Source organism: Centrocercus urophasianus, unplaced genomic scaffold (genome assembly GCF_019232065.1).
Source record: "Centrocercus urophasianus isolate 14NV4802_14NV808 unplaced genomic scaffold, USGS_Curo_1.0 seq_7, whole genome shotgun sequence".
Lineage (NCBI taxonomy): Eukaryota > Metazoa > Chordata > Aves > Galliformes > Phasianidae > Centrocercus > Centrocercus urophasianus.
Window position 1 is genome coordinate 208,057 of NW_024885310.1, and position 14,021 is coordinate 222,077.

The 14,021-nt window shown below is 37.3% G+C and overlaps 1 protein-coding gene across 4 annotated transcripts in view; it reads right to left on the reverse strand.

Annotated features, from left to right (window-relative positions):
* LOC122170479 (leucine zipper protein 2-like) overlaps nt 1–14,021 on the reverse strand; it is a 221,439-nt gene that overhangs the window by 151,708 nt on the left and 55,710 nt on the right. For all 4 annotated transcript variants that reach the window (XM_042837342.1, XM_042837341.1, XM_042837339.1 and 1 more), the window contains one exon: nt 10,669–10,776. In XM_042837342.1, coding sequence (XP_042693276.1) covers nt 10,669–10,735 — 67 coding nt within the window. In that variant the 5' untranslated portion in view covers nt 10,736–10,776. The remainder of the gene's footprint in view (nt 1–10,668; nt 10,777–14,021) is intronic.

Sequence of the window (14,021 nt, forward strand, 5' to 3'; positions counted from 1 at the left end):
AGGCATACAAAAACTGAGCACATGTGAGTTTAAGTGGTACTGAGAGAAAATAATGCTCCAAAATTCTTTTTTTTTTTTTTTTTTTTTTTCCCCTACACTTATTGCAGCACTTCTGAATTTCAACACAAAGTTATAGTGGCTCTAATTTGTTACCTTACAACAAGTTCTTCTCCACAAACAAACCAACAAACCAGGATTCCACGGAGTGGTGTAAGACTTCATGTTTCTTGACTTGTCATTTTTATATACTGTGAAATGCACCTTTTTATCATTCAGAATCTGATCAAGTCTTTTTTGTATCATATTTCACTCTGGAAGTCTACTATCAATTAGACTTTGATTCAATTAATCTATTTCAGCACAGTCCACAAGCTAAAGCTGTAATCCTTAAACTCTTCACCTTCTGGCTCACCTTGCAACTAAAAAAGGGAAGGGAAGAGGTTTCAACAGGTTTCCAATACTGCCCCTAGTTCTTTAGAATGAGTAGAATGTAAAATTATGTTCATATAAATACAAAAGCTGTTAAAAATGCTATGCAACTTAGAAGGCTGAATCCCTGCAGAGTAATCCAGGATCACAGCACTATCATCTCTACACATGCTTTTTTCTTTCCCATCTCTACTCCCTAACCTAATTTTCTAGCAAAAGGAAAATAGGCCCATGTTAATCTGTGAAGCTACAGCAGAGTAAAAGAATGACACAATGTGTAAGGGTACATAGCTGAAAGAAAAGCTCTAAGCATTCACCTTATATCTGGATGATTGCTGCATTTCTTTCAAGCAAGATGAGTTCTTGCAGTGGCCCATATGTCTAGCATGTATTCTAGAAGCTGAAAGGTAATAGAATGGATATGATTTTTTCCACTACAACCAGGCTGTGTCACAGGGATCCCATTAAAGCACAGCATGCAAGATGGCATACACACGTGAGCTTTCAAATTCAATTCTTTAATTCCAGTATTTAAAAAAAAAGTCATTTATTTGAACACTGCATAAGGTAGGCTGATGGCCTAAGCACGCTTGCATTTCATTAATAACCTACAGGAAAATCAGTTTGCAGTGTAACCTGCTAGGAAAACTGTCTACATTCTTGCCTAAGCTGAGAAAAATAACACATCAAACAACAGTACCTACCATGATATAAAACTATCATAGAATGGCTTTGGTTGGAAGGGACTCCAATGATCATCAAGTTCCAACTCCCTGCCACAGGCAGGGCTGCCAACCTCCAGATCTGGTACTAAACCACACTGCCCAGCACCCCATCCAACCTATACTCTAATGGCACTTGAGTCGGGTGTCTAAGCCACTCTACCAAACAAGACAACTGAGTACGTTCAGACAGTACTTCAAAGATGACAACATATTGCTCACTCCACTGATGGTGAGAGCTTCCTGAAGCTCTGCTTAAAGACATGTTTCAGCTTCTGCACAGGTTAAGCATAAAATACCACAATGAATTCAGAACAATCTGCTCCTATATTTTCACCTGAGTTTGTGTTAATACTCACTTTTCATCATCGACTTCACTAAAAAGATCAACACCAACAAAAACCAAGCACTTTTCTGGCAGTTACAGCTCTATTTTTATAACTTAGTTGTATTCTGAGACTCTCAGGGGGCAAATCCCTCTGAATTCAAGGCAGCATACTGTTTCATCATTTGAAATAAGTAGCTGAGAGACTATCTATCTTAGCTATTTATTTATTTACTTGTTTGTTTTTGTAGCCAAGTTACCCAGCAGAAGTAAACTGCCCTATTTCAGATTACTTAGATGGGAAAATTAAATTAAGGAAAGTAAGAAAAACACTCACAGGTACATTACTTTTCTGTTGGTGCTCTCAAAAAAAAAAAAAAAAAAAAAAAAAAAAACCACCACAAATTCTAATCATCGACGAGCACAAAGCCTACAGATGAAATCTGACATATTTCTTCTTACCTTTCAGGCTTGCATTTGGTCTGTGATGAAAGTATAATGGAAGTCTTTTTTGCTGGGCATTCTTTTTTTATTTTTTATTTTTTATTTTTGTTTGTAAAAGTGGCAGAAAAAGTGAGCTGAGGCTTTTGGAGCATAGGGATCAGCTATCATGCTACCGGAGCCTAACAGTGAAACATCACAGTCCTTGTGTCCCTTTTCAAACTATCAGGCTTACATCTAACTAGCCATCGCTACTGACATTTTGCATATGTATGACTCCCTGAAATGTGAGCCTGTTGTCACAATAAGGAAACTGAAGTATGCAGCAATATATTAGTATGTTACTTTGTTCTATTAGTATGTAACTTTGTTCAATGTATATCTAGGAAGTAATAGAAGGGTTTATTTACCTTTTCTAAAGCATAATGGAAATATCAGCATGCAATTTGTACTGTAGAGACTATCCTGGATGGTGACTTTTACCCATAACAGAATACATTCAACAATGACCAACTCATTCAATACATTATTAGAGCTTTTTTACTGAGATTTATTATTAATCTAGGACAAATCATGACATTTTACATGGCTACCCTCTACAATATATTCAATCATGTCTTCTATTTAAAAATATATATATAAAATAATCCTTGAGCTAATTCTTTTCATTAGATTGGGAGATTGATGTGTCTAAATGCTAAGTTTCTAATCAATATTTTATGGAAAGTATTTTAAAGTGAATAACTTCAGAAAGTGGTACATATCTAAGAAATGCAAATTATTACCTTGTGGTATTCTTTGATTTACTCTTTGCCAAAAGGAAGACAACATGTAATGTTCCATATTAAGTAGTTAAATCCTCCGATAGTTTTCCTGTCTTTTCCTTGATCTTTATACTTTCATACTAATGAACTTCAGCATTTCATGGTGCAAGTCTTTCTTATTGTAGTTTCTTAATTTGAAGTTGATTCTGACAGATTTTAACAGCAAGAACACGTTTCGCAGGTCACAAACTCAGCATATAATTATCTTTAATTACAATCTGTCAGAGCACTGTCGGCAGCAACAGGAAGCCCATCAAAATTGGATTTGATAGCAGACTACATGGTCAAGAACCACAATATGCAGAATTTGAGGAAGTAAGCTTTCCATTTTGTGTTTGCCATCCTGTACAGAAAGTCCCTTTCTTTACCAAAACTTTCCTAATAGAACTATAATGACCATTATCCTCTTCAATACTTCTTTAATATCTCCCCATTGGCATCCTTTCAATTACACAGCTTCCCACAGAATCTTCAAGTGTTGAGCGCAAGTGTGTTAAAACCATATTTCTGCTATTACAGATTTTCCTCACATTCAACACTATGTTATTGTTTCTCCCCAACCTTGTGCAAACCTTCAGAGCTATTGTTTCAGTAGTCTTAACTGAGCCTGGCTGCAGAAACACTTTGAGGCAAGTAAAGATTGGATTACTTAGGTGGCTTCAGCATGTCAATTGATGCATTTATTCTGTCTATATTTTTACTAAGGGTAGTTATATTACATCACCTTAAAAACATAGCAACTCAACTCCAATATTAATGCTGTTCTTCCTTACTGAAGAACTTAATTCTACTCCATGAAGTTTGACATTTTATACTTTTTATACTTTATCGAGAAATATATGCTCATTTAAAAATGCAATAAACTGAGCTCCATTAGATGGCACATCAATCTCCTGAGCTATTAGGCTTCTTGCACCTATGGAATCCATCTATGCTGATGAGCGATCTAGCCCTTAGCAAAGAAGCTAGTAATACAGAGTGCAGATAAACATGGCCTAGAGCACAAGTTTAGGTTTTATCTTTATCCAGTATGTAAGTGCTTTCTGAAGCCACTGGTCCATTTTGTTCAAGTTTCTAAAAATTCAGGTTTGATAACTATTTTCCACCACAAGCAGCACAGTGCTTTGCTGGATTTCAGGTGCTCAAGCTGCATTTCAGTACAGCTCTTGATAGAAGCAGATAGGACTGAGGAAGAGCTTCAGATGCTGCGTACCTGCATGTTCTTTACTTAGAAAACCAGTACTACTCTGCACCCATTAAAGCAACAGCCCTAATTCCAAACAAGGCAACAGGCCAGATTATGCTAGATAGCAGACTAATGAACAACCATGAACATCTGTCTTGTAATGAGAGCATATCTTTTTTTTTTTTCCAAACGAAAAATAATTGTAAATATTTGAAGAAGCCCAGTGATCTGCAAATGTAAATATTCTGAAATTATATATTCAAAATCCCGGCATTTTTTGCCTTAACTTAGTGAGCTCCATATAGAAATGTGGATGAATAAGTTAATTTAAAAGTAATATCGCTTATATTTTTCATCCAGCTTTGCAATGTATTTTCCCAATCCAACCTACGGGTTACTAACGACATACACAGTACGTGATTCACATAATTTTTGCTTCCCTTGCTTAGCCATTGTCCTTTCAGGGCATTCATGCTCCTCGACCATGTACCAGCTCTCTGTCTTGCTGCTCATAAAACAGCAGGTGGTGAGAAACAAACACTGCTGTGTAAGTTCCTCGGCAGAGCCGTAGCGACTCGGTCAGCTGCACAAAAATATCATCATAAACACAGTGTACTTGAAAATCATCTGAGTAATCAACAGATTACTCTTGCTTTCAGTGTAACTGTACCATCAGGTACAGAAAGGTGGTCTCCCGCACTCCCTAAATTTAGCTGGATTAGGCTGTACAAAGACAAATTTCAGTATAATTGCCTGTCAGTTCTTCTTTCCCTCTACTCTCCCGCTTATTCTGTGCCCCCAGCCCTAAAAAGGAGACGAGTAATTCCAAGGGAGATTTTTACATGCAAGTGCAAATTTCTGTGATAATCTTAGAACAAGTACAGAAGGCACTTGTTAATTGGTAAAAACACAGAAAGTAATCATTAGTGAGGTGTGCATGTATATAGATATTCATACAAATCTAAGATTTTAGTTTGTAACTATAATTTTAGCTCAAGTTACTTTAATTAGTCTTTTTAATGTCAGGATCTCTAGGGTTTTTGCTTTGATCACAATTGTAACAAATGACTGCTGCACTTCTTAACCCAATAACCACTGAACAAAAACAGGAGGCACCCATAGGTGCTCAGGCCTACTGATGTTAATATACAACTTGTGCTCAAATCCCAGTGAGAAATCAGGAGAAGGAAAAAGTTATCAATGGAAAATTCATTTTCACCTTTGCTTTTCAAATGTTTCACCTTCCTCTCAAAGCACCCTCTGCTACCTAGTCATAAGGTTAAGCATAGAGAACATCAGACTGTGTTCTTCATTAGGATTTTCTCTTAGGTTCAAAAGGTCCTACAAGTGCAAACCTCACACTCATTTCTCGGAAACCCAATGGTGAAAAGAACTGTGAGCCAGAATCACCTCAATATTGTCATTTACCATTCTATGTTGCAAATAATAATGCAGTGATACAATACACAGTCTGTAGAGGAAATGAGTAAAATGTCAAAGAACCTTTGAAGCAGGTTTTTCAGACTAATGAAAATGAGTTTTCTGCCTAGTTTCTGTACTGCTGCCCAGTAACCATAGCCCTCAGTGCCACATCTATGCAGTTCTGGAACACCTCCAAGGGCAGTGACTCCAACACCTCCATGGGCAGCCTGTGCCAATGTCTCACCACTCTTTCGGAGAAGAAATTTTTCCTAATACCCAACCTGACCTAGGGGAGACTAGTGTGACTTGAGGCCATTCCTCTTTACAACAGTTTGGACCATATGTGACAACTTAACATATATTAACTTCCTATTAAAATCTCATAAGCCTTATACAAATTCAGATCTTCAAACTGCAATCTAAAGGTGCAATGGTCACTTTTTTTTTTTTTTTTTTAACTATAATTTAACAGAAAAAAAAAAAAAAGCTAGTTTCAATGTGCTATCTCAGAGTCCATCCTTCCTTTCCCTAAAGAAGCAGATCACATTTTTCTTAACTCACGGCACTTTGAATACTGTATTTCCTGTAAATAAGTGGCAGATATTGAATGAAAGTCACTGCTGACTCAATAATTCACACATAAAACAAGGTTGAGCTTGCCTTGAGAGAACAAGTAGCGATGGCAGAAGTCACTTCATGTTTTCTATTTTTTTTTTAAACAAGTTTGATTCTAAAGAAGGTGTTTTTTGTTGTAGCAGAGTGGTATGGTTTTCTTTCTTTTTTTGAGATGGGGGCTTTTTTTTTTTTTTTTTTGGCTCCTAATAACATACAGCATCCAACTACATTCTAGAAATGAAGTTATATAAAAAGAATGCACACCATACTATCATGAGTCATCACTGGGATGCCTAGGGAATTCACAACTCAAGAATTCAACTGCTGGATGAAGGTATATAAAGAATGCTAGTGCAGAATGGAAACGCTCAGGCAATGTGACAGTCAGATGCATCATCATGTGGAGTGCAGATGAGTCACTAGGTATGACAACATCAGCAGCAAACTTGCTCAGAACAGGCATCAGTCTACATTCAGATGCCTGCAGTATCTCTCTGTGCTTGCTATCTGGGTGCAGAACCACGTCATTTACAAAGTTCAGCCACTCTCCAGAGAATCAGGGCATGAGATTACTTGAGACAGAGCAGCTGACAGTTTCCTTGCTGTGCATCTTTGAGCAAATGCTCCTCTTTACCTCTATTTCTTTCACAGTCTCATCTCTGCAAACCACTGAGATCTACGTATTTAGAAGGCTGTAATTTTGCCACTTCAGTCAGTCTCTATTTTTATCATACTTACAAGAAATATTCTTTGAGTGTACTTCAGCACAGCTGGCTTGGAAATGTATTTCCCATCATGGATAAGAGACCATCAGTTTTCAAGTCTTCCTTTAACTATTTCAATCCATAATAAAATAAGATATCAATTTTCATTACATTTTTTTTCAAATTATTAATTCTGACGCTTTGATATGCAATTTTATCAAAGAAGCTCAGCAAAAGCAAATCAGCTCCCACAGTGTTTTTCAGCTCATCTGTTGGTCTACAATTGACTGATATTATGTATATCTGGCCAAATTTGTTTTTGTAGCTCATTCTAGTGATAGGGCTGGAGGGAATGGCCTCAAGCTGCATCAGGGGAGATTCAGGTTGGACACTGGGAAGCAGAAATTTTCTGGAAGAGTGGTTAGGCACTGGAATGGGCTCCCAAGGAAGGTAGGTGGTGAAGTCACTGACCCTGAAAGTTAGGAGAGCATAACCTTAGAATTTTTTGTGCAGAGCCAATAACAAATACTTAGTACTACACACATGACACGTAGTCTGTCATGTACTACAGCATAAAAACAACAGCAATGAAAGCTCCTACACAATGCCAAACTCCCAGCAGAGCCAAAGAACCACAAAGGCTGGAACAGATCTCTAAGATCATTGATGTCCCATGTCCCTCAGTGCCACATCTCCAAGGTTCTGGAACAGCCCTGGGGACAGTGTCTCCTCCACCTCCCTGGGCAGCCTGTGCCATTGCATCACCACTCTTTCTGAGAAGATGTAGTTCAAGCACCAACCTCCTGCAGCGCAACTTAAGGCCATTAGTTCTCCTGATAGCTACATGGAAGAGCACACTGAAAGCAATAATGGACAGCTAATACAAACAGTAAACCTGCTTTAGTTCTTTCATCATGTCAGTATATGGTTATTCAGTGTTGGAGAAACAATAAAAGCTTTTTTTTTTTTAAGAAATCTAAGGATACTTAAACTGCTCAGAGCATCCCTTGACCTTCTGCTCTAAGCAGCTTTTGGGCATTTGTTGCTAATGACAACATCAGTAACACAAAGCACTAATGAAATAAAGATGCATCATGTAATTCTGTGTCTCTGTTCAGAGCCTCAAAAGGTACTTTATTTTGCTGATGTTAGCATTTATATTCAATTGATCTCAATTTCTAAATAAATTAAGATTTTTCAGCTTCTGTAACTTTAATGACGTAGAAAAATGAAGTCCAAAGACAGCTATGACAGCCCATGATGCATTTTATAAAGTGACAGTGGTAATAATCCTAGCCTCATCCTATTTGCAGTAGTATGTATTTTAAATCAGTATAGTGTTTAAGAGAATTCATGGTCTGCTTACCAAATCAAGCCTGTAGTATCTACTGCAGGTTCTGATCAGGCAGATGTCAGTATGACTGTCATCGCCATGCCATCCAAATGCCTTTATCTTGTAGTTACTTTAAATACACTGGTAACTAAAAGTGAGATAAAAACCCCAGTCACTATTTCCTTACAGATGTTCTCAGAACCATGTATGAGGAGGTCAGTAGGAAATCAGACCATCTATGGCTAACACTGTTTTTTTAAAAGTCATTGCAACCCTGACTTTTTTTTCCTAGAGCAACTAAACTTTTGTTTTGGCACATATTCCTCTTCTCTTTCAAGAAATGTAAAACTAAATCTGATCGTTGAATCTAATGAAGAAAACCCAGTTTTGCTTCCCTGCTAACTGCATATGAATCAGGATGTTTGTAAGACCAGTATGCATAATGAAACTCTCTCTCCACCCAGTAGCCTTTGCAATCTCTATGTAGTCTAATTTATGCAAGTATTGATGCAGACTTGGAGCTAGCTTATGGTGTTGACAACTTCTAAACCATGCAACCAAGCAGCTTTTCAGCAACACCACAACAGAATAACCTAGCACATGTCAAACTCCTTATGGACTCCACTCTCACCTTTCCCTATGACAAGTGCATGAAGCAGGCAGTGTGATTTTTTTTCACATTCTGCACAGAATGTGGCAGTCCACTGCCAGCATGGATTCTGGAATTTATTAAAGAACCATTGAGATCAGTTTTATTCCACTTTACTGTTTAACACTCATATTCTCCATTCTTCTTCTCTGCAGCATTACATTCCTCATTTCACTACTGCAGGACCTGCAAAGCTAGGTAGAAAGACACATTGGTTCACACCATCCATCTCTTCACAGTTACTGGGATTTCATCAGCAGAAGTCCCTGAGCATCCCCCATCAGTAAGACCCACTACATGTTCTAGGCGCTTTTTCTCCAGTCATTATCTTCATCTTTCTGGGTCCCCAGACATCCAACAGCTGAGGTTCAGAAGCACAGCACATGGCCAGCCTCTGACTACAGTCTCTGTCTCATTTCTCCATCATGAGTACCACATCAAAAATCTGTTTTAGTCCAGGTGTCATCAAAGTTGACAATCAGTCCACAACTAGTTGCAGCTGATTAGAGCTTGGTATGTCAAAAGCTCAATTTTGGACATTCACCTACAAAGACACAATTATCCATAGGCTGCTGAAGTTCACAGGCTATGCCACTTTTTGCCCACTGCAAACACGTGTATCGTGAAAGACGCTGCAAGGTGTAGTAATTCATATTACTGAATGTGAAGGCTAGGATTGCTGGAAAATGCAATCCACAAACAATCCACAGAGATTTCTTAAACAGGCTTTCAAAGAAACCATCCAACCGCAGTTTCAGAGAAAATCTTATTTAAGTTTTAAGACTTGTTAAGACTTTTCACAGTACCTAATTCATCTCTAACATTCTAAACTTTGTTTTTCGTATATTGAGTATTATAAGTATCTCTGAAACAACTCTTCAGCTCTGAAGACTACAACAGTTAGCAGAGGCATTTAGCAGACAGCCTAAGCTTGAGGGATTCATGTTTAGCATTAAGCCCTTCAAAACACTCTTGCATCTTTGCTTATTTAGTAAGATAAATTTGATCTGATACACACATATTGAGGACTGAGTACAGACAGGGAAAACAAACTTCCCGTTGTTAAGCTTCTATGCTTTGGGCAAAAATAAGAACTCAAAGAAATATAGATGTTGGAGCCATTAATTTAATTATCATGCATTAACATTCGTAGAAAGCTGCTGCCATTAATTTTTACTTGTGTACCTGCCATACTAACAATAGAATATTGTAATAATTCCTTAGTGCACCAGTCTTTTTTTTAACTACTTCACTACCAACCCCCAGAATCAAAATAGAAACCTGATGATCAATAATCTCCATTGCCAGCATTCATAGAATATATTCAAACTGTTCAAAGATAGCCAAGTTGCAGAAGAGCAAATGAAAAAGATTTATTTCTGGCCTTAGAAGAGAGGCTGTTGGTCCTTAAACCCAACTAATGATCTGACTTTCATTGGCAAGGTACTGCATCAGAGGAAAATTAAAGTAAAATGTAGTCAGGCTTCTGAATAAGACCTAACACTTGAGGATAATGGATCTGTTACAGTGTAAAGTGATGGTGGTTAGCATCCATCATGATTAGTAAGCATAGTGGTAGGATCACTGAGGAGAATCTTTAGTTCTTAAGTTCTTGGAGTCTTTACCTTCTCATTCAGTCCTTTCTCAAGTAGTCAGAATGATCTACAGTATCAGGGACCATGGGGCTAAAAGGAAATTAATTCAATGATCCATCCAAATGTTTATTTATCTATTATTTCATAAGAATACCGTTTAAAAAAAAATAAGGTTTTTCAGTATCCCTTTTTAAAGCACACTTTAAAAAGAAACTCCAAAGAGATGTACCATTCTTCATCTATAGCATTTCTGCCTTTCCAAATTAACATGACAGTTTCCTTTCACTCTTAGTTGTAATGATCAAAAGTCAAGCTACACAGAGAAGAAAGAAGCAATTCAGTTCATTATCATGTCATTTTCAAGCATGTCTTGGAGAGACCCAAAAAACTGAAGCCAGAGTGTACAGACTTCCTGACACTTACCCTGGTCACCAAGGGCAGCCACCAGCAACACATAACTAGTGTTATTATCGTGATTATGATTCAACATCTAGGGAAGCTGCAAAAGGGCTCCTGCTCAGCTCTGAAAAACTGATGGAACAACAAGGTAAGAAAATTAAGAAAACATTAACTAAATACTTTATCATTTTGATAACCCCCAAAAAACATTATAGGCAAGACATCAAATTCTGATAAATATGCCTGGACTGAGCAACCTGGTCTAATGAGAGGTGTCCCTGTCTATAGCAGGGGGTTAGAACTAGATGATCTTAGAGGTCCTTTCCAACCCAAACCATTCCATGATTCTATCATTCTGTTTCTCTTATGATTCTTTTGATGCAGGTAAGCACACTGTACCTGCTGTTCTGTATTTTCCATAGTCTAGAATGAGGTAGACATATCTAACAGAAAAAAAAAAAAAAAAGAAATAGAGTGGAAAAAAAAGTATTTTTTTAAATATTGGAATATGTTTCTCAAAGCAGAGAAACCAATGAACTAATTAAAAGTACAGCCTGTACAAGTAGTTTGAACACCGGTAAGGTATGAAGCATTTCCTAATTTTTCAGACCACAAAGACACATCACAGGCAGTGGAGCCTGAAAAATGGCTATGGAAATAGAAGTGGGTTTTTTTTAATCAGGAGCTGAACAGGGTTACATCTCTCTGGTAGGATGCAAACAGCACGGTGATGTTGATGATGCCCATCCTTCCCAGCCCCCCTAATCCCCACATCTCAGCACTAACCATCTCTCCAGATTACTGGAAGCTTATTAAGGTATATTTGGAACCAGTGATGCATTTCTCCATTTACTGGATATTGCTCCTCCAGATTGAAGCCAGTTTCACAGGGCTTTTTAAAATATTATTCTTAAGGAGAACCTTAGTTAATTGAGATTGCCTCCCGGCTCACTCCCGTGTCTCCTCATTGCTCTTGAGACTGTTAAAGTTTTTCCACAGTATACATTCTGTACCTCAATGCAACTGATTGAAGAAAAGCTGAAATGAGAGCAGTTCCCTGCTCTTCTTCTAACCATGTTTAGTACAGCAAATACTGTACTGCTTTTGCATCATTAATGGTAGAAAGCTGATGGGTAACACCTCAAAAATATCTTGTCTATCTTCCAGCCCCAAACAGAGATAAAACCAAGGAGATAAGTCATTAAAAGGTGATTAACTTACTCAGTCTAATGAAGAGCAAGGCAATGAATGCTTTGCTCTCAATTCCAACCGACAATTGCAAAAGCCTTTCTAGGACATGTCTCACATACGTCAAATTCCACACCATGTTTAATTGATCTTATGTATAAGCCATGCAAAATAGAAGAGCTATGTGGAACAAAGTGTCCCAAAAGTATAACATCCTGAACAGTCTGCCATCCTTTCACTAGTTATTTGAACATGATTAGCATCTTTTTCATCCTATTTTTGTTTTCAAAATATCACAATCTGTCTATGTACTGATGGGAGAGCCTGTTCATTTAGATAATTAGGACAGTCTCAAAGGGAAGAAGTCTAATGAATAAGTCAAAATCAGTGTTCATTAATCAAATGGTGCCTCCTAAGCATACTGGTATTGGTAATCACGTGGGATAGTCTGTCAAAAAAATCCTGCAAGTCAAAGATGGTGGAAAGCAACATAAAACAACCCTTAGGTATCATTATTCTGTTATGAGGGATGCACACCACATTATTTCTCTCTTGTACAATTCTAACATTGCTTCCTTTAAAATAACAGTGGACAAGATATGTACAACTAGGAAACTACCCAACCAGTTGTGTATTCACATACTTTCAGTATAAGTAGCATGATTAGTACAAATTGTAGTTGAAGAAAGCTCCCCACTTCAACTGATGTTCTCAGAGTTGCTTAGTAGTATAAAATCTATTAAAAAAACAAAATCACATGCCTAATTCCAATGTAGACACATCTCTCTAAGCAGATCTAGTTGAAAAGAAAAATATCAACTGTAAAATTTTAGAAAAAAATTAGGCCATCCAAATCCAGCACTATTGCTGAGGATTTCAGTTATTCTGACACATTATTCAGTGCCCATCAGAATTGTTATATCCATATTTAGACTTATATAGGTACTGATGACGTGTTTTTTGCTGCAGTTGTGTTGAGAAGATGAGCACACACTAATCTCAGTTCAACTCCCAGCAGGCATGCTTCTTTTACATCCTTATACAGAACTGAAAACCACTGTCAGAAAGACACTGCATTGCTCAAATTTTGCTCAATAATATTCTTCTTCAATTCTGCTCACAGCAAATTCACATCAACCTAGTAATACCCTTGGAAAATTCTGCTTCTGAACAAGTTTTCTGCTGTCCTCACTCAATGCTATCTGCACACAACATGCCACTCAGGGAACTAAGACCAGCAATGCTGAAGAAAAAGGGGACAGAGGCAAAGGACCCACTTATTATATTAATAAAATAACCCTGTTCATTAATCAAAGCTTGTTCATTAAGCAGATTCGAAAGGAGCTGGCACACAGAGAAAATTCCAGCACCATGCGATACTTGGTAGAACCTTGCCAAATCGTTAATCAGTATCTTGATTTTCTTTTCTGGCACCATTACACAGAAGTAGTTATCACTAGCTTTAAAAGACTTCTTGGATATGCTGTCCCAAGCTGGAATTTCTCCTAAATATTCCCTCTCTGCTCTTCTGCTTACTGTCATTAAAATGACAATTCCAGAGATAAATTGACTTGCTTTGAAGTCCCTAACTACATAAGTAGTATCATTACTGAGGAATTCAAATATAGGATTAACCTTAAATAATGTTTCCATCATTACACAGTAATATGTTTAACACTTCTGTGATGCCTTCACTGAAAAAAAAATTGAGATTCTACATAAAAGTGAAGGAAATTATTGACTGATACGCTCAACACCTGAATCTGAAAAAAAAAAAAAAAGAAAGAAAGAAAAAAAAATTATTGCAACGCATCAGAGCTTAAATAATTAAGTCTCACAAAAATGCTCTAAAGATTAAACAGGTAGAGGAATTATTCTATTCATTATCAATATCATATGCTGACACTGCCCAACACCATCACAGCTTAACATGAAAAGTTAAGAGCCTGCAAGTGGATAAGCACTTTTTCTAAGGAAGAGAAGTTGGTGTTTCTGTAGGATGTACTTAGTCTGGTGTTGAAGACACATCTTTCTTCTTACAGGTCAACTCCACAAGTCTCTTACATTCTAATTGCAAGTGAGATGTGAGCCATCCTCTCAGGTTTTTATTTCAGTTGACCCATATACTAAATTAGCACCCAGTAACTTCCTTAGGGATACGAGTGAGGCAACAACTTTTGCACTGGAAC